Source organism: Moschus berezovskii, chromosome 16 (assembly GCF_049115385.1).
Source record: "Moschus berezovskii isolate FMDL1 chromosome 16, NW_MosBer_1.0, whole genome shotgun sequence".
Taxonomy (NCBI): domain Eukaryota; kingdom Metazoa; phylum Chordata; class Mammalia; order Artiodactyla; family Moschidae; genus Moschus; species Moschus berezovskii.
The window spans coordinates 49,276,122-49,298,597 of record NC_142475.1 but is presented as its reverse complement, the minus strand read 5'-3'; the positions used below and the strand labels follow the sequence as shown (position 1 = coordinate 49,298,597).

Here is a 22,476-nt window from a genome sequence, read left to right as displayed (position 1 = left end):
CTCCTTGGGGAGTTTCTATTGACTGCATTTATTTCCCACTTATGGGCCGTGCTTTCACATTTATTGTCGTATGTGATATCGTGACTTCTTGTTTGCTAACTTTCCCAAGCTAATTTTGTAAAGCCTGTAGAGTTTGTTGGATTCAGCCACTGAAGTCTTTGCTCAGTGACTTAGTTGTCAGCTAGTGACTGGACTTCCCAGGTGACACAGTGGTAAAGAATCTCCCTGCCAAAGCAGGAGATGCAAGAAATGCAGACTCAATCCTTGAAAGACCCCCCTGAGGGGAAATGGCAGCCCACTCCAGTATTCTTGCCTGGAGAATATCATGGACAGAGGAACCTGGCAGGCTGCAGTTCATGGAGTCACAAAGATCTGGACACGACTGAGCACAGTGCTCATGTGATTTGCACAATGATTGGACAAAGTATTGATGTATGCCATGAACATTCCAGAAGTTTACAGTTTGGCTTAAATAGAGCCTCTAAGTCAACCAGACTTCTTTCCTGAATAGATGCATAGCACTGAATATCTGCGTGGCCTTCTAGAGCTACGCAGATATGTCGAGTTTTTGAAAACTTCCTGTGGACATGTTATTTACTGTATTTTCTTTTTAATTTTTTGGTAAGTCTCTTTCTGCCTCAGGCAGCTGCCATATAAAACTGTTAACCGTGATTGTTTTTGACAAATGCTATACAGACACTCACTCACTGAGTGAGGTAAAAAAAAAAAATACCACTGAGGCATTTCCATATAGGTCAAATAGAGACAAATCTCTAGATATTTGGGAACTCTAAATCTGTTTTGCCCTCTCTAGTAGACCATAGGCTCCTTGTTTCATAGTTACCATTGTTGTGAGGGTACTGATTTGCAAGGCTCCCACAGAACCAGAAAGAAGGATATTAATATTAAAACCCCGCATAGTTATTATTCCTATTGAGATTCAACTGCTTTTCTTTAATGAATGTTCTATGGATCACTGTAAGCCTTTCGCTAATTTCCAGAGTTTTTAAAAAGTTGATTTTAGTGATTTTTCCCTGTGTTATATTCTCATTGTATATTTAGACAAGCAGATTTTTTGAGCTGTCTATACTCTCATTTGGGGCTTCCCTTGGTAGTTCAGACTGTAAAGAATCCACCTGCAATTTGACCTGGATTTGATCCCTGGGTTGGGAAGATCCCCTGGAGCAGAGCATGGCAACCCACTCCAGTATCCTTGCCTGGAGAATCCAATGGACAGAGGAGCCTGGCAGGCTATAGTCCATGGGGCTAAAAAGATTCATACATGACTGAACGACTAAGCACAGCACAGCACATACTGTCATTCTAGAAGTATTTCTTCTCTCCTATTTTTCTTGATTTTACAGCCTGGTTTTCTCTTTGTTTGCCCCCAGAGTATGATATCTTCGTAATGGATTATAGAATCAGACAGTATCTGCTTCTTTAAATCCAATCTCATGAAAAACTATTAAAAACAAATTTTTGGTAAAATAAGTTTTGAGAAATTCTCAGTTCAGTTCAGTTGCTCAGTCATGTCCAATTCTTTGTGACCCCTTGGGATGCAGCCCGCCAGGCTTCCCTGTCCATCACCAACTCCCGGAGCTTGCTCAAACTCATGTCCATAGAGTCAGTGATGGCATCCAACCATCTCATCCTCTGTTGTCTCCTTCTCCTCCTGCCTTCAATCTTTCCCAGCATCAGGGTCTTTTCAAATGCGTCAGCTCTTCGCATCAGGTGGCCGAAGTACTGGAGCCTCAGCATCAGCATCAGTCCTTCCAATGAATATTCAGGACTGATTTCCTTTAGGATGGACTGGTTGGATCTTCTTGCAGTCCAAGGGACTCTCAAGAGTTTTCTCCAACACCACAGTTCAAAAGTATCAATTTTTCAGTGCTCAGCTTTGTTTATGGTCCAACTCTCACATCACTACTAGAAAAACCATAGCCTTGATTATACGGACCTTTGTCAGCAAAGTAATGTCTCTTGCTTTCTATTGAGAAATTCTATATATCATTATATTTGAGAGGCTTTCAATTGTAAGACATCCCTTTTCAAGAGGAGCAAGGCAGCTCTACAATTCTAAGTAAACAGATCAAGTGTAACCAGCATCCTGGCTTAAAATAGGGGAAATATTGTTCATTGTTGACTTGAAATACTATAGAGTCTCTTCTAAAATATTTACATAGTAAAGTCACCAGGTAACCCCTGCTTGATTGTATTTATCCCTTGATTGTATTTATTGTATTTTTCTTTTCTTCATATTTTCTGAAGTCCTTTTTACAGAATGCCCATTAACTCCTATTTTCTAGAATGCTTATAAATTGCACAATGCCCATTAACTGCTCAAAGAACATGTATTCTGGGATTTTAGGAAGTGCAAACCTAGTCTAATCCCCTCCACGTCAGCTGTCTCAACTTAGTGGAGAAGAAATTGATGCTCTAGGAGACTGTCATCTTGCCACATCATCCAGTTAATAACAGAAGCAGGAGCAGAACCAAGAGCTCCTCTTTGGGTCCCGTGATATTTACCTCCTTTTCCTCATCTTTCACTAGTACCTCCCTTCTCTCCCCCTTACCAGGGGGTGACACAGTTTATGCTGTGACTCTTGAGAGCCAGAGTTTACTTAAGGCAGTAAGGAAGGCAATGGAACTCTACTGTCCACCCAGGATGTGGCCCAACTTCTCACCTTAAAGAAAAACCTTTGTTCTTCTAGTCATTCTTTCCAGGTAGTCTCCCAAAATTCATATGTGCACAATGCTTGAGTCAGTGGTGTTAGGGTACCAGACTTACCAGTCTCAAGATAAGGACTAACACTCTGCCAAGTGAAGGGTAGAAGGAGTGGGTTGGGGAGCAATGGACTGTAGATAACTGAAAGACTCAAATGAGTAAATAGACAATTATGTTAAAGTGTCAGGGGTACATGATACTTGAAATTTTCAGGATTTTGATAGTATTAGGGACATGGCATCAGAAATATAGACTAGAATGAAACTATACACACCTCAGGAGACAAATGAGACAAGACTAACAAGACTTCTTGTTCAGTCTTTGTGACCCGTGGGATGCAGCCTGCCAGGCTTCCCTGTCCATCACCAACTCCCGGAGCTTGCTCAGTCGCTAAGTCATGTCTGACTCTTTGTGACCTCATGAACTGCAGCACACCAGGCTTCCTGATCCTTCACTATCTCCCTGAGTTTGCTCAAACTCATGTCCATTGAGTCAGTGATGCCATCCAACCATCTCATCCTTTGTCACCCCCTTCTCCTCTTGCTTTCAATCTTTCTCAGCATTGGGGTCTTTTCTAATGAGCCAGCTCTTCGCATCAGGTGGCCAAAGTATTGGAGCTTCAGCTTCAACATCAGTCCTTCCAATAAACACCCAGGACTGATCTCCTTTAGGATGGACTGGTTGGATCTCCTTGCTGTCCAAGGGGCTTTCAAGAGTCTTCTCCAACACCACAGTTCAAAAGCATCAATTCTTTGGCACTCAGCCTTCTTTATGGTTCAACAATAAAGGAAAACCCCATCTTTGATTATACGGACATTTGTCAGCAAAGTGATGTCTCTGCTTTTTAATATAGTGTCTCGGTTTGTCATAGCTATTCTGCCAAGGAACAAGTTCTTTTAATTTTGTGGCTATAGTCACCATCTGCATTGAATTTGGAGCCTAAGAAAATTAAATCTGACACTGTTTCCACATTTTCCCCATCTGTTTGCAAGAAGTGATGGGACTGGATACCATGATCTTTGTTTTTTGAATGTTGAATTTTAAGCCAGCTTTTTCAGTCTCCTCTTTCACCTTTTTCAAAAGACTCTTTAGTTCCTCTTCACTTTCTGCCATTAAAATGGTATTATCTGTATATCTGAGGTTATTGATGTTTCTCCGGGCAATCTTGATTCCAGTTTGAGCTTCATCCAGCCTAGCATTGTGCATAATGTACTCTGCATATACTAGATACTTTGTTTTCCTTTAAAAGTCATGTATTTGTAGAGAAAAGGCATGCACAGACTAGAAACAACCAAGAATGAAGCAATAATATTAATCCAATAGTAATAGCACAAGGATAATTAGAAAGACGAGATCTTAAATTTAAGAAAGACAAATACGTCTGGCAAACTATAGTGGGTTATTTTTGAAGACTAAAAAAAATCTTGATAATTTTTTGTCTCACTTTTCATGTTCAACCTCCTATGAGTGTACAGAAAATTCTAAAGCTTGTCCTAAAACATTTAGGGTACCTGAACTCATCCCAGGCAAGAATTATTCTGAATTAAATATATCAACATTTGTATGTTTGGTATCTGTTATTATTACATAAACATTTAGCACACCTGCAAACATATCAATATATCTATGTTTTGTATCTGTTATTATCATAAATATTTAAGAATTAATATTTAACCAATCAATATAAAAATAAGTTAATAATTACTGTTAATGATCTGTTAGTAACAAAACATTCTCGTGTTAAGTGAAATTTTCATTATAAACTTATTGTATGTAATTATTTTGGTGATAAATAAGTTTTTGCAATTTCTAGAAGCCGAGGCTCTGGATTATTCATGCCATTAAAATGGTATTATCTGTATAATAAGCATTTCTTACTTAGAAATGCTTCCCATGTCTGTGGTAAAATTCTGATATTATGAATGGTTCAATTGATTTCTAAGCTCCTAGAAAAATTTTAAAGGGTAACATTTAACATATAAAATTTAATCTCACCAAATAAACTATTATTAAGTATAAAGGAAAAATGTGTCAATTTACTCAGCAATATATAAAGTCACATGCTTCAGACTACCTGCTTTGTTTATTCAAACTTCCTTGTCACATGCAATAGCTGTCAAAAATTTCATAACAGGTATCAGAAAAGGCTGTATTTAAACAAGACAGCTCAGAAACAATGATTTGAAAGGAGCCTGGCTTAAGCCCACATTTTAACCTCTAAGGGTCTCCTGGAGAGGCAGGAGACAGGAGGCAACTGGGACCCCTCACCACCAGCCTCAAGGATATAGATGCTGGCTGGAAGAAGCCATGGGGCGCTTGTTCTGACACAAGGACACTGGTGCTGGCAAGCGCCAGTCTAAAGTCCTCCCTCTAGCGTATTAGCACTGGGGGCTTACCTATCCACCAGTAGACTGGCACTAGCCGGGGCCCTCTGGGCCAGGCAGCCAGGAGGTGCATTTACATTTAAGGTCCTTCCTTCCCCTGTGGTCCCCAGGCTCATAAGTTGCAGAGAAGGGATTCACACTCAGGGACATCTACAGTCGTCCAGTTCTCAGATTTTAACTCTCAGAGACACATTACATGGGGATAAAGGAGACTGCTATCCTTCAAGGTTCTCTGCCAAATACTTTTCACCCTTTCCTTACTAACCAGGAATGATTTATCTTTCCACTTGTAAAGCAATAGGTCACTTTTCCGTTTTTCCTAATTATCATATGTCTTTTCCATTCAATATCTTGCCTTTAATATGCCTTGACACTGCAGAGGAGAGAATGATTTTTGACCTCTCCCTTGAGTGGGCTTATGGGTAGTGCCTGCTGCTCAGTCACTTCAGTTGTGTCCAACTCTTTGTGACCCCAAGGACTGACAGACTGCTCTATCCATGGGATTCTTCAGGCAAGAATACTAGAAAGGATCGCCATGCCCTCCTCCAGGGGATCTTCCTGACCCAGGGATCGAACCCACGTTTCTTACGTCTAACCTGCATTGGAAAGTGGTTTCTTTACTACCAGTGCCACCTGGCAAGCCCCCTTATTGGTGGCACAGTTGTCTTATGCAATGCTCTTGCATATTATCACAGGCTGTGAGAGTTCATCTTATATCTACTAATTGGAGTACCTGCCACCATGTAGGGTTTGATCTCAACCAACCTTATTATTTCATTCATCTTTTTCCTGCTACTTAAGACTCAAGCGTTTACTTCTGAAACTAAGTTTTAAAAAAAAAATCCAAGAATGAATTATTCCCTCCAGAAGATGCTATATTTTAATTGTTTCGGTTAGACTAAAAGTTTACTTGCAAAATCTCTTAGGAGGTAATGGAATATTTGTTATTAGGGTCTGGCAAGAAGTCATAACCTGAAAATAGACACTGCAACTTAAGAAATTATTTGTAATAATAGACATAATATAGAAGGTATACAAATATAGAATAGGAGTACTAAGTGCAGAGCTTCAAAAATATGGCATAATAAATCTTTTTCACTGAAACAATTAGCATATATTCTAATAGACATATAATTTAATAATAAACTGGGAAAACTGTCATAGAGCCTAACAAACAAAACTACAAAATCTATTTGGGGGATATATTTAGAATTATAGTATTCAGTTTTTCCTTAAAGTCTATTATGAGTCACTGACATTTTAAAGCTCATATAGAAATGCATGTGTCTCTGCAAAAGGAGAAAATGGAAAAGGACTGACATTTTTTGCATTTTTGTTGTTATGTACTATGTAGTATCTCCTTTAATTCTTGTGACAACTTGATGTGTAAATGATATTACAGATTTTACAAACTCCAATTTGTTAAAAAACCTTTTTCCAAGGATATACAATTAGTAAGTTCAATTTACATTCTAACTTAATCCAAAGCCATATGTTCTACTCTGAAATGTCATTTCATTTCTAAAAGCTTAAAAAAGGAGGGAGGGAGAAGGAATGTGTGTGTAGATAATATCAAGAAAGGAATTATTTAGCTGAGCACTGAAAGAGTTTGTATCATAAAGAAAGGAAGAGTTTGTATCATAAAGAAAACACGATAAAACATGAAAATAAGGGAAAGTGACATATAAAGAAACAAGCAGTAATGTATTTGAGTAGGAAATCTGCTTTTAATATAAACTTCAACTTGATTTAGTTATATTTACACTGTGCTCCAAATTATTATCTACAGGCAAAGCCATCCAGAAAATTAAGGGAGGCATATATGATAAACATGAAAATTAAAATTTTGACAGTATAAAATAAATAACATTTAGTAATTACACTAAGCACAGTTTCAGTCCCATAGTATGCTATTAAAAATAGAACAACTGTTCAAAGCATGCTGCCAAATTTCTTCAAAATTACTTGTTTTGAAATGTTGACTAAATATCCCAAAACTGTATATCCGCTTTAGTATGTTTAAACATTCTTCAGACCAAAAACAACTTTTCTCTATATTCATAAGGATAAATGACATGACTTTCCCCTTCATGTTAGGACATAAAGGTTTATCCATTTGTTAACTTTTAAGATAATTTTCTGAGTTGCTTCAGTTGTGTCCGACTTTGCAACCACATGGACCCACCAGGCTCCTCTGTCCATGGGATTCTCCAGGCAAGAATACTGGAGTGGACTGCCATGCCCTCCTCCAGGGGATCTTCCAGACCCAGGGATCAAACTCAGTCTTTTATGTCTCCTACATGGGCAGGCAGGCTCCTTAACACTAGCGCCACCTGGGAAGCCCCTAGTTATATAAGGCTTTATAATTTATAAGTTGCATGCACATACTTAATTCCAAAAATAAACCTATTAGGGAAATTTTGGTCTTACCATTCTTATTTCATGCTGTAAGTGCTCAACACATATTTATTTAATAAATATACATTCAGTATTTACTTAATAAATGTTTACTGAATGAATGAATGGCTGAATGAATTTAGTTCAAATTGGTTAAGTGACTTGAAGATCGCTTGAGCAGAGGCCAAGCCTCAGTCTCCTCTTCTGATTATTCAGCGGTCATAGTGTCTAGAAACATAGACAGATGTGTATCATGAGTGGTTTATTAGTATACATAGCAAAACACAATACATTCAGTGACATTTCCTATGTTCAGTGTGTTGTTCGTCTGTAGTAATGATGGTTCCATTGGAAGTGTAATGAACATGGCGCATTCACACAGCATATCTAGCCACCTGGACAGGGAGGCCTGGCGTGCTGTGATTCATGGGGTTGCGGAGAGTTGGACACGACTGAGTGACTGAACTGAACTGAACTATATGTGCATTTGTGATGCATCGCCTCAGCTGATTGTGTGGCTGTTTTTCACTGAATAAACCACTCAGGAAGTAAGAATTGCAGCTTCTAATCTGTAAACAAGCGTACTATCGTTATTAAGATACTCTTTATCTAGACTTTACAGCTACTCATGGCTTGCTCTTCCCTCACCAAAGCTGCTTCGTTTCTTACCTCCCTACGAGTTTGGGGAATATTCTACCCCGTACAGGCAGTCCTGATGCACAGAGCACAGCAGTTTACGGCTGGACGCTTAAGTCAGTTGCCGTACAAGGATGTTATGCTGAAGTTCAGTTCAGAAACTTGAGCTCAGCTACTTCTGCCATTTAGTCCTGTTGTCCTTGGCCACTCTGCCTTGCCCCCATGGCCCCTATCAAAATAAAATCTTCTCATGTGTTTGTATTCTTAAGCACTGTTGACATATTTCCCAGATCTTTCCGGTGGAAATTTCCAGGAATTTGATTTGCAAACTGATCACTTTGGTGCTATTCAAAGAACACTCTCCATGCCTTTTTTTGTCGTATTCAAAATGGTTCCTAGAAGACACTGCTTCCCTTTCAGCCTTCACCAGGAAAAGCTACTCCTTTCACTTGCCATGTGTTAAGCACCATGATGTAGCATTAATATTCTACCTGAGTGTTTTTTAGGCTCATGCCATTTGTCCTGCTGTCCTGTGTCTTTCCTTGTCACTATCGTCTCATCAGTCACTTCTGTTCTTTCATGACGGGTTGACATTTGGTTCATTGGTTTCCTTCCTACCACACTCTTATCTTTAGAAAATTTTAACTTTCATTTGAGTTTGGTATCCAAAGTCTTACCATTGAAACTCATTGGCCCTCTCCAGTCTAATGCTCTTCTAAGGCAGTGTAATTTTTTTTTTATCAAATGCAAAATAGCATCCTACTCTAAGACTTTAGATTACTGTAGTCTACAGTCTGTCCCAAACCTTTTATCTTTCAGATTCTCTAGTTTCTGTTAAACCCACACTTCCATCTTACTTTAGTACCCAGACACATCATTACTGCTTTTTCTTCAAGTATGCCAGACCACAGTTGACTTCAACCTAAAGCCCATGCTACACAGAACAGTGATGTTCAGTGTGTGGTCCACACACCAGCTGCATCAGCCTTTCATGGGAATTCTAAGAAATGCAATTTCCTTGGGCCTCACCCAATGTCTGCTAACTCAGAAACTAATAGTGGACTCAAGCAGTCTGTGTTTTAAAAGACTTCTAGATAATTCTAATACACAAAATTTAAGAGAACCACTAATACGGAGCATTAATTCAACTGCTCTCCTGCCAGGATCTCTAATATCTTTGAATGGTGAAGAATATTCAACTGTGAATGCATTCTAATTCTAAGCCTCTCTATGTGTAAGATTTCAAAAAATTTATCAAGTTCTCCAGCTTTATTCAGCATCTACATATAAAGGTCGAGACTTTCAATCCAAATGTTTGTAGTTCTTCTTCATCTAAATTTGAATTTTCTAAAACTGTCGAATGTCCAATGCTTAATGATACTTCCAGAGGTGCTTCCTTTATAACCCTCCTCTGTGCTGGACTCTGAGCGATGCTAACTGACTCAAGTCAGATATATGAGAAGGGGTAAAGTCAGAATTTGAACTCAAATCTGAGTACAAAACTTATCCTTTCTCTTTGGTTACTGACTTTTCTGTTTTGCAGTGACATGCCTCTATTCTAGCTGAAGCAGTATTTACAACGTATCTCTGTAGAATTTTAAAAAGTGAGTTATATGAAAATCTATTATCAGATAACTTTGATAAAATATCAGGTTAAATAGTTCCCTTTATTATAGGACTTCGAAGAGCCTTTAATATGCTTGTGTGTATTTTGAGCCTCCAAAAAAGCAGATGGTGTGTTATTGTTGAAAAGTCTTTGATCAAGGAACCATTTGTGGATTATCTATATTAACACCTTGCAGGACTAGCATTCCAAAATCTGCTTTGGAAAACTTGGGTTTAATCTATTTCCTTACTCTTCAAGAAATGTGAAGGCTTATCTCCCTTGCTGCCTTTATTTAATTTTCTTTGATCTTCTGTTTTTATTTCCCTGCTCTTTTAAGTAGAATACTCATGTCCCCTTGTCCCACTAGGTTCTGCTCTTCTGCCTCAAGGATGCATTCAGAGGAATCACGTTTAGCGTATAATATTATATGTGTAATATTATGTCACTTTGTGGACAAAGGTCCATATAGTCAAAGCTGTGATTTTTCCAATAGTCATGTACGGATGGGAGAGTTAGACCATGAAGACAGCTGTGCGTGCATGCTAAGCTGCTTCAGTTGTGTCCGACTCTTTGCAACCCCAGGGACTGTATGCCAGGCTTCTCTGTCCGTGGGATTCTCCAGGCAAGAATACTGGAGTGGGTTGCCACGCCCTTCTCCAGGGGATTTTCCTGGCCTAGGAATCAAATGGATATCTCAAGACAACTGAGCACCAAAGAATTGCTGCTTTTGAATTGTGGTGCTGGAGAAGACTCGTGAGAGTCCCTTGGATTGCAAGGAGATCAAATCAGTCAATCCTAAAGGAAATCAACCCTGAATATTCATTGGAAGGACTGATGCTGTAACTGAAGTTCCAGTACTTTGACTACCTGATGCAAAGAGCCATCTCATTGGAAAAGATCTTGATGCTGGGAAAGGTTAAAGGCAAAAGGAGAGGGAGGCGGCTGAGGATGAGATGATTAGATAGCGTTACTAACGCAAAGGGCATGAATTTGAGCAAACTCAGGAAGACAGTAAAGGAGAGGTAAGCCTGGTATGCTGCAGTCCATGGGGTCGCAAAGAGACAACTTAGTGACTGAACAGCAACAACAACAAATATTATGTGCCAGGCATTACAAATGTAGTATATACATGTAAATACATACCACTTTATGTAAATCTCATAATAATTTTGTGATGATTATGTTAAATTACAAATATTATAGCATCATAATATGTGACATGTATATATCCAGACCTGAACATACTGTGTTTAAGGTAGTAGTCTGTTAAGCATGCCTTTGGTGCCAAACCCATGCTGGATGTAAGAATTATGACTATAATTAGACGGGATCTTCTTGCAATCCACATATATATTCATAGCACTTATCTTGAGGGGCCTTTTGCCCTAGTTTTTACTTAAAATCAGAAAAAGTTTAAATTGAAAATAGCTTATGAAATGAGAACCAACACACTTAAATAGTTAAATTATGTATGATTGCCATCACTATATACTCTGAGTGTAGTTTTGATACTGATTTCAGTTAATCCTCATAAGAAATTGATCAAACCGCAAGGGAATTGTGTTTCATTGACTTTTTTTTTTCCTGGTCCAGTACATTACCTCATTTTTTTTTTCATTGTGCAGGTTCTGCCGATCTTCTTCTTTGTGTTCCATGCTCTTCTTGTCCTGCACTGGTCTACTCCGGTATGTTTGCACAGGGCACTTAATGTCAATGTCTGGTAATGATGGGCACCACTTAAAATGGTTCAAATCTAGATTTTTAAAAAATACATAGTCTTCATGACCTATAATGAGGAAAAGATTTGCCTCCTCCATGATGTTTTCTCTTTCTTTTTGTGATGTTCTGTGGATCTCAGGCTCCTCATTGAGTCTGTGTTCTTCTGTGTGGAGGAAGTGGGGTGAGGATTTTAAATCTCTTGTCCATGGCAGGAAGATCACTTTTAGATATATGTGTGATGCAAACATCTACCCTCTTTGTGCTAACCCTAACCCTAAGATACCCTGAAATATAACTTAGAGGCATAGCATCTCAAAACAATTTCATATTGTCCCTCCTGGGACATGAGGTTACTCTATGAACTGGATGTATAAAGATGAAAAATTCTCAGTATCTCTCTCAAGGATGTTACCAGGAGGAGTAAAGCATTGAGTATGTCCTTAGCACTCATAGAATCATAAAATATCAAAATAAGAAAGAATCTGAGAATGATCTACTTCTCTTCTTGTTTCGTGCTCACCCCTTCTTTGAAACACCCCTAACAAATGGTTAACCAGCTTCTATGTAACAGTGGTATACCACCCTCTGTGCTCTGATGTAGTTCCTCAGTGACCCAGTCATTTTGTATTAAAAAATCACCTAAAGAAAGAACTTCTGCAATGTCCCATTGTGTAGTTTTCAAAATATTATTATGTTCATTACACATGCTTTATGATAAAACTTGGAAACTGTTTTGTGATAAAACATGGAAAACACAAAAAATGGAAACAGTCTAATGGCCAAGAAAGATTGATTTTAAAAATTATAGCAATCTATATAATGGGATACTGTGCATCTGTTATAAAGAATGAGATGTGTTAACTCAATACATACATAGATTTTCACTGATATTAACTGGTTCTATCTAGTCATATCTATATATATTCTGATGTGTAAACGTTTTTACAATATTGTTTTATAAAAAAGTGAATCTTAGTATACTAGATACTTAGTATATTAGTATACTTAGTACACTAGGTACAATTCATTTTTTGTTATGTATAATGCATAGACACATACGCTATCATATACAGTTGGTCCTTGAACAGAGTGGGTGTTAGCGTATTGATTTTTCACATAGTTGAAAGGCCACATATGACTTCACATATCACTTCAGCCCTCCATATCTGTGACTTCACATCTGTGGATTCAGTATCTTGGATTGTATAATACTGTAGTACATATTTATCAGAAAAAATATACATATAAGTGGACCTGCACAGTTCACACCTATCTTTTTTAAGGGTCAGCTGTATTTACATCTACAAAATATTGTTTGGATCGTTTAAAAAGGTCTTGAAAAACTATCTGCACCCCTTGTTCATTGCAACATTATTTCCAATAACCAAGATATAGAGAAAAACCTAAATATCTATTAATAGATTAATAAAATGTGGTGTGTGTATATATATGTATAGTGTTAGTTGCTCAGTCGTATCTGACTCTTTGCGACCCCATGGACTGTAACCCGCTAGGCTCCTCTGTCCATGGGATTCTCCAGGCAAGAATACTGGAGAGGTTGCCATTTCCTTCTCCAGAGGATCTTCCCAACCCAGGAATCAAGCCCAGGTCTCCTTCATTGTGAGCAAATTTCTGTACCATCTGAGCTACCGGGAAGCTACAGGGAAGTGCACACACATATACACACAATGGAATATTATTCAGCCATAAAAAATAATGAAATCTTGCCATTCGCAACAACAAGGACAGAACTTGAAGCCATTATGTTAGGTTAAATGATTCAGACAGAGAAAAGCAAAACCCACATGACCTCATCTATACGGGGAATCTAAACAAAATGAAACAGCAAGCTCACAGATACAGAGAACACGTTGGTGGTTGCCAGAGGCAGAAAGCAGGTAAAGTGGATGGAGGCAGTTGAAAAGTACAGGCTTCCAGTTATAAAATAAATCTTGGGGACATCATGTACAGCATGGTGACCACAAACAACAAACACGAATTTCTTATGTTGTTAAAAATATTTAAAACTTACTTTAAAAGAAACCACTCTCCTATTTTGTCCCAGAATCTGAATCCTTGTAGCTGCCTTCTTTCTGGTTTGGTCTTTTCATTTCACAATCAAAAACTGTATCTCCCTTCTACGTAATAACTCTCCTGTTGCAGGGATGTGAAGTGAAGAATATGTGATTTTCTTTCTTAGGCCTTAAAATATTCTTTGCATGACATACAGGCATACTGCCCTTCAGTCTAAGAGACTCAAATGTGTAAACTCATTCATCTGATTTATACTAAGTAAAGGCCTACGATGAATCAGGAACTATGACAAAGAAGAACATATCTCTGTCACAGGTGATGTCACAGCTTGTGTGTGTGTTATTCTCTCAGTTGTGTCTGACTCTTCGTGACCCCATGAACTGTAGCCTGTCAGGTTCCTCTGTCCTTGGAATTCTCCAGGCAAGAATACTGGAGTACATAGCCATTACATTCTCCAGGGGATCTTCCCGACCCAGGGATTGAAACCCTGTCTCCTGCATTGCAGGCAGACTCTTTATCGTCTGAGCCACCAGAGAATCCCCAATATCACAGCTTGCTGCTGCTGCTACTGCTAAGTCGCTTCAGTCATGTCCGACTCTGTGTGACCCCATAGACGGCAGCCCACCAGGCTCCCCCGTCCCTGGGATTCTCCAGGCAAGAACACTGGAGTGGATATCACAGCTTACTTGATGATAAAGTCACACGTTATATTATTATTCACTTGCAGTTCTGATGATTACTGTTATATAAGCATTAGGGTTAGATAAGTGCATGCAGCTGGAGAATGCTAGCTTGACTAGTGGTCAGGAGCCCTGAGAAAATGGTCTTTAAGACCTGAAGGACGGGTCTTAAAGGACCTGATGGTCCAGTGCCTTCCAGTGCAGGGGGTGCTGGTTCAATCCCTGATTTGGGAGCTTAGATCCCACATGCCTCATGGCCAGAAAACCAAAATATAGCAACAGAAGCAATATTGTAGCAAATTAAATAAGGACTTCAAAAATGGTCCTCATCAAAAAGAAAAAAAAAAAAGCCCTAAAGGAGAGAGTGAGATAAAGGAGTTGGCAAGGTTAGTTGGGATAAGTGGAATATTCTAGATAAAGCAGAAGTATGCACACAGATAACCCAGCTCCCTTCTTCCTTACCTCTCTTCCTCCCTTCCTCCTTTCTCTTCTATCAGACAACTACTTACTAATCAAACACCACACACAAAGGATTCTTTCAAGTCCTGGGAGTCATCCAGAGATTAATATTCTTCTTTCAATGTGTTTATGATCTAGTCAATGAATATTAAATATAAGTCAGGTAAAAAGCATTAAAAAACATATAAAATATTCTTGAAGCATGGACATAGTCCCTTGACATTCTAGTCATATTTTTCTGGGGAAAAAAGAGTTCTTTCAATCAAGAAGTGTGGACAGATAGTTTCAATGCCAAAGTGGAACAGGCTGACTCACTTTATTATGTTGCTCTAGTTTTCTAAATTCAGTCTCAGAATCCCTTCAAGGAGAGTAACTGTGTACATACCTTGCAGGTATTTCTCATTGGCAGTATTAGGAAGGGAAGTCCATCTATTTTACCAGTCCAAGTTGTTTTTGCATATTTTATATGCAAAGATGTTGTGTACAGGTACCAGAAATGGACATAATGACAGTTAAATATGGTTGCTAGAGGTAGTACTCTAAGGTCAGTGCCACTGTAAAAGTTCAGATAGAGTAGAGGAAAGCATGAAAATCCCAATCTTTCTTTTTCACATGTTGTGCTATAGACATATCATTAAGTGCATCTTCTTTTGTTTTCTTTCTCTCCTACAGGTCTGTGAAGCAGGCAGAAGAAGTTACAAGTGGTCCTTAAAGAAATGGCAATTAATCAAATCCTTATGTATAGTTCTAATTTTATTTACTATGTGTAATCATTTAAAGAATGGTTATTTTTATAATATCAATAATAAACAAGTACTCTTGTAACCAGGGGGTGCCTAAGCGTGTAATCAACAAAACACTAATCCTGGCAAAGGATTCTGGGGTGGTCAGGCTGCCTGCTGCCTTTTGACATGGTTAGTGTCCTGGGTTTAGATTGCTTTATACCTAGTTATTAAGATTAATATTTGATACATTAAATATTGCCTGATTCAAATAACTTTGCTTAAAATTTTTCTGTATTTTAACTTGTCTAGGGTTTTCTACTTCTTATATTTTTATAATATTTTCTCATTTTTTAGATTAATAAACATACTTATCCACACGTGCCAAGATAAGCCATTTAGGTCTTTATGGGAGTTAGCTATCATGTCATCACCTGCCATATATATTTTTGTGCAGCAGCAAGAGGCGTGTTCTCTACCACTGCCCCTTCCTCTGATTATCCTCCCTATTCCTACCAAAACAAATAATTGATATCTTAATTCCATAAAGTAAATCAATAAGGAATGAAATGCATGGCCCAAAGCATATGCAATGAAAATCGTTTGACCATTTATCCAATCATTGAACCCAATTAAGATTATCCATTTTAAATTTGATATATGCCCGCTTTTGGAATGTGTTATGCATTGATGCTACTCAGTGAATGGAACTAAGTACATTTTATTTAACTTATCGTCTGTTTTATCTGACTTGTTGTAATCTAAGTTTACTTTCTGGACCTCTAAGGCATACAGTTAAATTATAAAACTGCGTGTACTACTGTCAAAGAAACAAACATTAAAGGCCAAAACATGACTAAAGAATAAACAAAGAAATTCTGAGTGTATGAATGAAGTCAGAGTCCTAAATGAAATAATATAATAAACCTTCTTATGTTAACATTTTTGTGTGCATAGAAACTCATGAGACTAATTTTCACAGAAGTTATTTCTTTTTTGGGGGGTGAGGGTTAGAAACAAATTAAAGGCTGAAAAACCAGTTTATTTTTGAACAGAAGAGAGAGAAGGCATGGGAGTAAGTTTATGGGACCACACCACTCCTTTACTTAAAAACACTTACCATGAAAAATATCTTGAAAAAAGTTCTGAGAATAAAAATGTTCTCCCTGTTGAGAACTGACTTTCTTTAAAACACATCACCCCAGTGCCTTCATCTGAGCCAGACTTCCCTCCAGCCATCACTTGGTCAGTTTTTGTCCACCTCTTGTCTTCTGACTTTTCCTAGAGACAGTCACCCTACTAAGTGCCATGTCAAACTCAGAAACCAGATCCACCAGGCCATCAGAATGTATATTCCTGAAAATGCTACCACTAGACATGAATTAAAGTGGCAAGGACAAATTTTCAGTTCAGTTCAGTTCAGCCGCTCAGTCATGTCAGACTCTGCGACCCATGAATCACAGCACGCCAGGCCTCCCTGTCCACCACCAACTCCTGGAGCTCACTCAAACTCATGTCCATCGAGTCGGTGATGACAGCCAGACATCTCATTCTCTGTCGTCCCCGTCTCCTCACACCTCCAATCCCTCCCAGCATCAGACTCTTTTCCAGTGAGTCAACTCATCACATGAGGTGGCCAAAGTATTGGAGTTTCAGCTTCAGCATCAGTCCTTCCAATGAACACCCAGGACTGATCTCCTTTAGAATGTACTGGTTGAATCTCCTTGCAGTCCAAGGGACCCTCAAGAGTCTTCTCCAGCACCACAGTTCAAAAGCATCAATTCTTCGGCGATCAGCTTTCTTCACAGTCCAACTCTCACATCCATACATGACCACGGGAAAAACCATAGCCTTGACTAGATGGACCTTTGTTGGCAAAGTAATGTCTCTGCTTCCCAATATGCTATCTAGGTTGGTCACAACCTTCCTTCCAAGGAGTAAGCGTCTTTTAATTTCCTGGCTGCAATCAGCATCTGCAGTGATTTTGGAGCCCAAAAAAATAAAGTCTGACACTGTTTCCACTGTTTCCCCATCTATTTCCCATGAAGTGATGGGACCGGATGCCGTGATCTTCGTTTTCTGAATGCTGACTTTCAAGCCAACCTTTTCACTCTCCTCTTTCACTTTCATCAAGAGACCTTTGAGTTCCTCTTCACTTTCTGCCATAAGGGTGGTGTCATCTGCATATCTGAGGTTATTGATGTTTCTCCCAGCAATCTTGATTCCAGCTTGTGCTTCTTCCAGTCCAGCGTTCCTCGTGATGTACTCTGAATATAAGTTAAATAAACAGGGTGACAATATACAACCTTGATGTACTCCTTTTCCTATTTGGAACCAGTCTGTTGTTCCATGACCAGTTCTAACTGTTGCTTCCTGACCTGCATACAGGTTTCTCAAGAGGCAGGTCAGGTGGTCTGGGATTCCCATCTCTTTCAGAATGTTCCAGTTTCTTGTGATCAACACAGTCAAAGGCTTTGGCATAGTCAATGAAGCAGAAATAGGTGTTTTTCTGGAACTCTCTTGCTTTTTCCATGATCCAGCAGATGTTGGCAATTTGATCTCTGGTGCCTCTGCCTTTTCTAAAACCTGCTTGAACATCTGGAAGTTCACGGTTCACATATTGCTGAAGCCTGGCTTGGAGAATTTTGAGCATGACTTTACTAGCGTGTGAGATGAGAGCAATTGTTTGGTAGTTTGAGCATTGTTTGGCATTGCCTTTCTTTGGGATTGGAATAAAGACTGACCTTTTCCAGTCCTGTGGCCACTGCTGAGTTTTCCAAATTTGCTGGCATATTGAGTGCAGCACCTTCACAGCATCATCTTTCAGGATTTGAAATAGCTCAATTGGAATTCCATCACCTCCACTAGCTTTGTTCGTCATGATGCTCTCTAAGGCCCATTTGACTTCACATTTCAAGATGTCTGGTTCCAGGTGAGTGATCACGCCATCGTGATTATCTTCGTCGTGAAGATCTTTTTTGTACAGTTCTTCTGTGTATTCTTGCCACCTCTTCTTAATATCTTCTGCTTCTGTTAGGTCCATACCACTTCTGTCCTTTATCGAGCCCATCATTGCATGAAATGTTCCCTTGATATCTCTAATTTTCTTGAAAAGATCTCTTGTTTTTCTTATCCTGTTGTTTTCCTCTATTTCTTTGCATTGATCGCTGAGGAAGGCTTTCTTATCTCTCCTTGCTATTCTTTGGAACTCTGCATTCAGATACTTATATCTTTCCTTTTCTCCTTTGCTTTTGGCTTCTCTTCTTTTCACAGCTATTTGTAAGGCCTCCTCAGACAGCCATTTTGCTTTTTTGCATTTCTTTTCCATGGGGATGGTCTTGGTCCCTGTCTCCTGTACAATGTCACGAACCTCCATCCAGAGTTCATCAGGCACTCTATCGATCAGATCTAGTCCCTTAAATCTATTTCTTACTTCCACTGTATAATCATAAGGGATTTGATTTAGGTCATATCTGAATGGTCTAGTGGTTTGCCCTACTTTCTTCAATTTCAGTCTGAATTTGGCAATAAGGAGTTCATGATCTGAGCCACAGTCAGCTCCTGGTCTTGTTTTACTAACTGTATAGAGTTTCTCCATCTTTGGCTGCAAAGAATATAATCAATATGATTTCGGTGTTGACCATCTGGTGATGTCCATGTGTAGAGTCTTCTCTTGATTTTATTCCATAATAAATTCCTTCAATAGAGAAGAGGGTTCAACATGAACTGAACTCAACTTTAATTTGTATGAAGTGACTGGATGTTTTAAAGGGAGTGAGGGAGGAGGGATGAGGGATGTCCAGGACTTGAGCTGGAGTCAGGGAAATGGAAATTTATTAAAAGCAGTAAGGGAAGTTGATCCATGTGAAACCATCTGATTTTGCTAACTGGTACTCATGGAAGTTTGACTTCCATCTTCCCTCAGACACTGAGTGACAGGCACTCTATTTTCAGGTCAGCTGGAACAAAGAGTAGATTCTTTTGTCAGCTTATGCTTTCCCAGACAGGAACATATAGGGGTGTGGAATTATCCTATGATGCCTTGACTTAGAAACTCTGTTTGTATTTGTTCAAGCCTTTTAATCGCTGGTAGGATTAGGTTGATAAAATCATACCTACTGAGAGTCTCTAGTTTTTATTGGCCAAGGTTGAGGCTGATCAAGAAGAGGGCTCAGGGACTTCTTTTGTGGTTCAGTGGTTAAGAATATGCTGTCCAATACAGGGGTCACAGTTTCGATACGTGATCAAGGAACTAAGATCCTACATGCCACAGGGCAACCGAACCTGCGCGCTGCAACTAGAGAGAAGCCCACGAGTAGCAATGAAGAACCCATGGGCGCCACAGTGAGAAATCCTGCTTGCAACAAGGAAGATCTTATGTGCTGCAACTGAGAAGCAACACAGCCAAATAAATAATAAAAAATGAAAAAAATAAATATTGAAAAAAAAAAAGAGGAGGGCTCAAAGGAGCCAGACTAGGTATATGCTCACTTTTGAAAGGACAGAATCTTCATTAATGCCAACTGGTCAGGTCACATACTCACATACACACACACACACACACACACACACGCCTCTGCCCTCTCTTCCTTGTCAACTCCAATAATCATTTTCAGAGGCCAAGGCCCGTAAACAACTAGAACCCCAAACGGGAAATTTCCCCAGATTGCTTTCCTATCTCCTCTTTCATCTGTCACACATGAAATCTGAATCTCTTGGCAGTCATCCTGGCTATCATCTCTTCCCTTACTGCTTTTAATAAATTTCCTTATTTTGTCTCTTTTGTGTTTCTTAACATGACTCCAGAGTTATTGGTGGGGTAGGCTTGAAAACCCTACACAAAAAAGGCTTCTAGAAACACATTTAGAATGAAGTAAAGATCCTGAGTTCAGGTGTAGAACTTAGACTGGGGACATAACCAAGACTATGAGAATCACCCACATAAAAACAAGCCACCAGAGATAATGGAGGTCGGTACAGCAGATGGCACCACGCAGTGGGAACGTGTGCAGTGAGAGCAGGACAGACGCCTCAGGAACACACGCTCTCGCACTCAGGGACTGACAGAGTGAATTCAGGAATCAAGATTGCATGTCCACCTACTGGACAGGTGGGTGGCCCACACACAGTTTCTAAGAAGCAGAAAGTCAAAAGCAATGCACTTCAAGGTCCCTGGTTCCTCTAAGCACAGCTGGATTTCAGGGAAGAGAAAGGCATGGGCTCATTTGTGGAACAGCCTTTAGTGGTCTAGTTTAATGAGACTAGAAACTTCCTGTGCATAGCTGGAAGAAAAAGCAGCTATATGGGAGTGGGAAGAGGGGAAGAAACATAGTTTCCCTTCAGTTCAGTTCAGTTCAGTCGCTCAGTCATGTCCGACTCTTTGCGACCCCATGAATCACAGCACGCCAGGCCTCCCTGTCTATCACCAAATCCCGGAGTTCACTCAAACTCATGTCCATTGAGTCGGTGATGCCATCCAGCCATCTCATTCTCTGTCGTCCCCTTCTCCTCCCGCCCCCAATCCCTCCCAGCATCAGAGTCTTTTCTAGTGAGTCAACTTGTCGCGTGAGGTGGCCAAAGTATTGGAGTTTCAGCTTTAGCATCAGTCCCTCCAATGAACACCCAGGATTTATCTCCTTTAGAATGGACTGGTTGGATCTCCTTGCAGTCCAAGGGACTCTCAAGAGTCTTCTCCAACACCACAGTTCAAAAGCATTAATTCTTTGGTGATCAGCTTTCTTCACAGTCCAACTCTCACATCCATACATGACCACGGGAAAAACCATAGCCTTGACTAGACGTACCTTGGTTGGCAAAGCAATGTCTCTGCTTTTTAATATACTATCTAGGTTGGTCATAACTTTCCTTCCAAGGAGTAAGCGTCTTTTAATTTCATACCTGCAATCAGCATCCGAAGTGATTTTGGAGCCCCCAAAAAATAAAGTCTGACACTGTTTCCACTGTTTTTCCATCTATTTCCCATGAAGTGATGGGACCAGATGCCATGATCTTCGTTTTCTGAATGTTGAGCTTCAAGCCAACCTTTTCACTCTCCTCTTTCACTTTCATCAAGAGGCTTTTGAGTTCCTCTTCACTTTCTGCCAGAAGGGTGGTGTCATCTGCATATCTGAGGTTATTGATATTTCTCCCAGCAATCTTGATTCCAGCTTGTGCTTCTTCCAGGCCAGCATTCCTCATGATGTACTCTGCATATAAGTTAAATAAGCAGGGTGACAATATACTTATTTAGGAGGAAAAACTAAGGTATTACCAATCTGACTAAAAGTCAGAATGTGGAAGCATCTATCTTGAAAATGCCTTCTTCTTTGATTAACCGTGATGAAGAGACAACTACAGCCTTAGGAAAAGACTTAAGAATTTGTCCTGTGGCAACATTCTTATTTTCCTTTTTTTCTTCAAAGTAATCATGCATAAGTTTTTAATTGATTATAAGGAAAATAACCATTTTCACCAGCTGCTGAAGGCAGAGTCTTTAGAAGGCACTTCTTGGGGGTGGGGAGTTGGGGAGAGGGCAGAGCCTCAATCATTTTCCCAGGTCGCAGGGACAGAGCTGTTTCCTGGCTGTAAATGCTGGCTTGCCTATTCTCCAAATATTTGTTGGTTTCTTGCTTTTGGCTCTCTGACCACTATTTTTTGTTTGTTTTTTTAAAATGTTTACGATGGCTTCTTGTCTCTTTTGAGTATTTGATGTTTGTAGGATTGATCTCCACAAAGCCAACCTAAGTGAATTTGGATTTGGGCAGAAGCAATAATTTGACGATTCTTCTATTTTAACTGCTAAAAATGTGTCTGAAGATCCTCAAGGGTTCCACACAAAATGACAGTAGTAGTACAGCCCAGTGTCAGGCAGATTCAGCCAATACATAGCAATTTTCTCTCCAAAACTGCCTCACCATGGCAAGGGGAGTGAATGACTTTGCAACATACATGGCTTCTCCAGGGAAGTGGCCAACTGATGGCTTAAAATGGAAGCTCTGACAGAGCTTGCAGCTGTCCCAGCGGACCTGCAGTTTCCCAGCACTGAGCATTGCAGCTGTGCTTGAGTGCTCTTCACAAACCACAGGCATTTGACTGCATGACTGGCCTAAAGTTT

General features: G+C 39.5%; 1 protein-coding gene across 1 annotated transcript in view; it reads left to right on the top strand.

Moving 5' to 3' along the window:
- C16H8orf34 (chromosome 16 C8orf34 homolog) overlaps nt 1–16,227 on the top strand; it is a 372,567-nt gene extending 356,340 nt beyond the window's left edge. The window contains exons 13-14 of the mRNA XM_055432500.2: nt 11,374–11,433; nt 15,313–16,227. Of these exons, the coding sequence (XP_055288475.2) occupies nt 11,374–11,433; nt 15,313–15,320 (68 nt within the window). The 3' untranslated portion in view covers nt 15,321–16,227. The remainder of the gene's footprint in view (nt 1–11,373; nt 11,434–15,312) is intronic.
- Nucleotides 16,228–22,476: the final 6,249 nt, after the last annotated feature.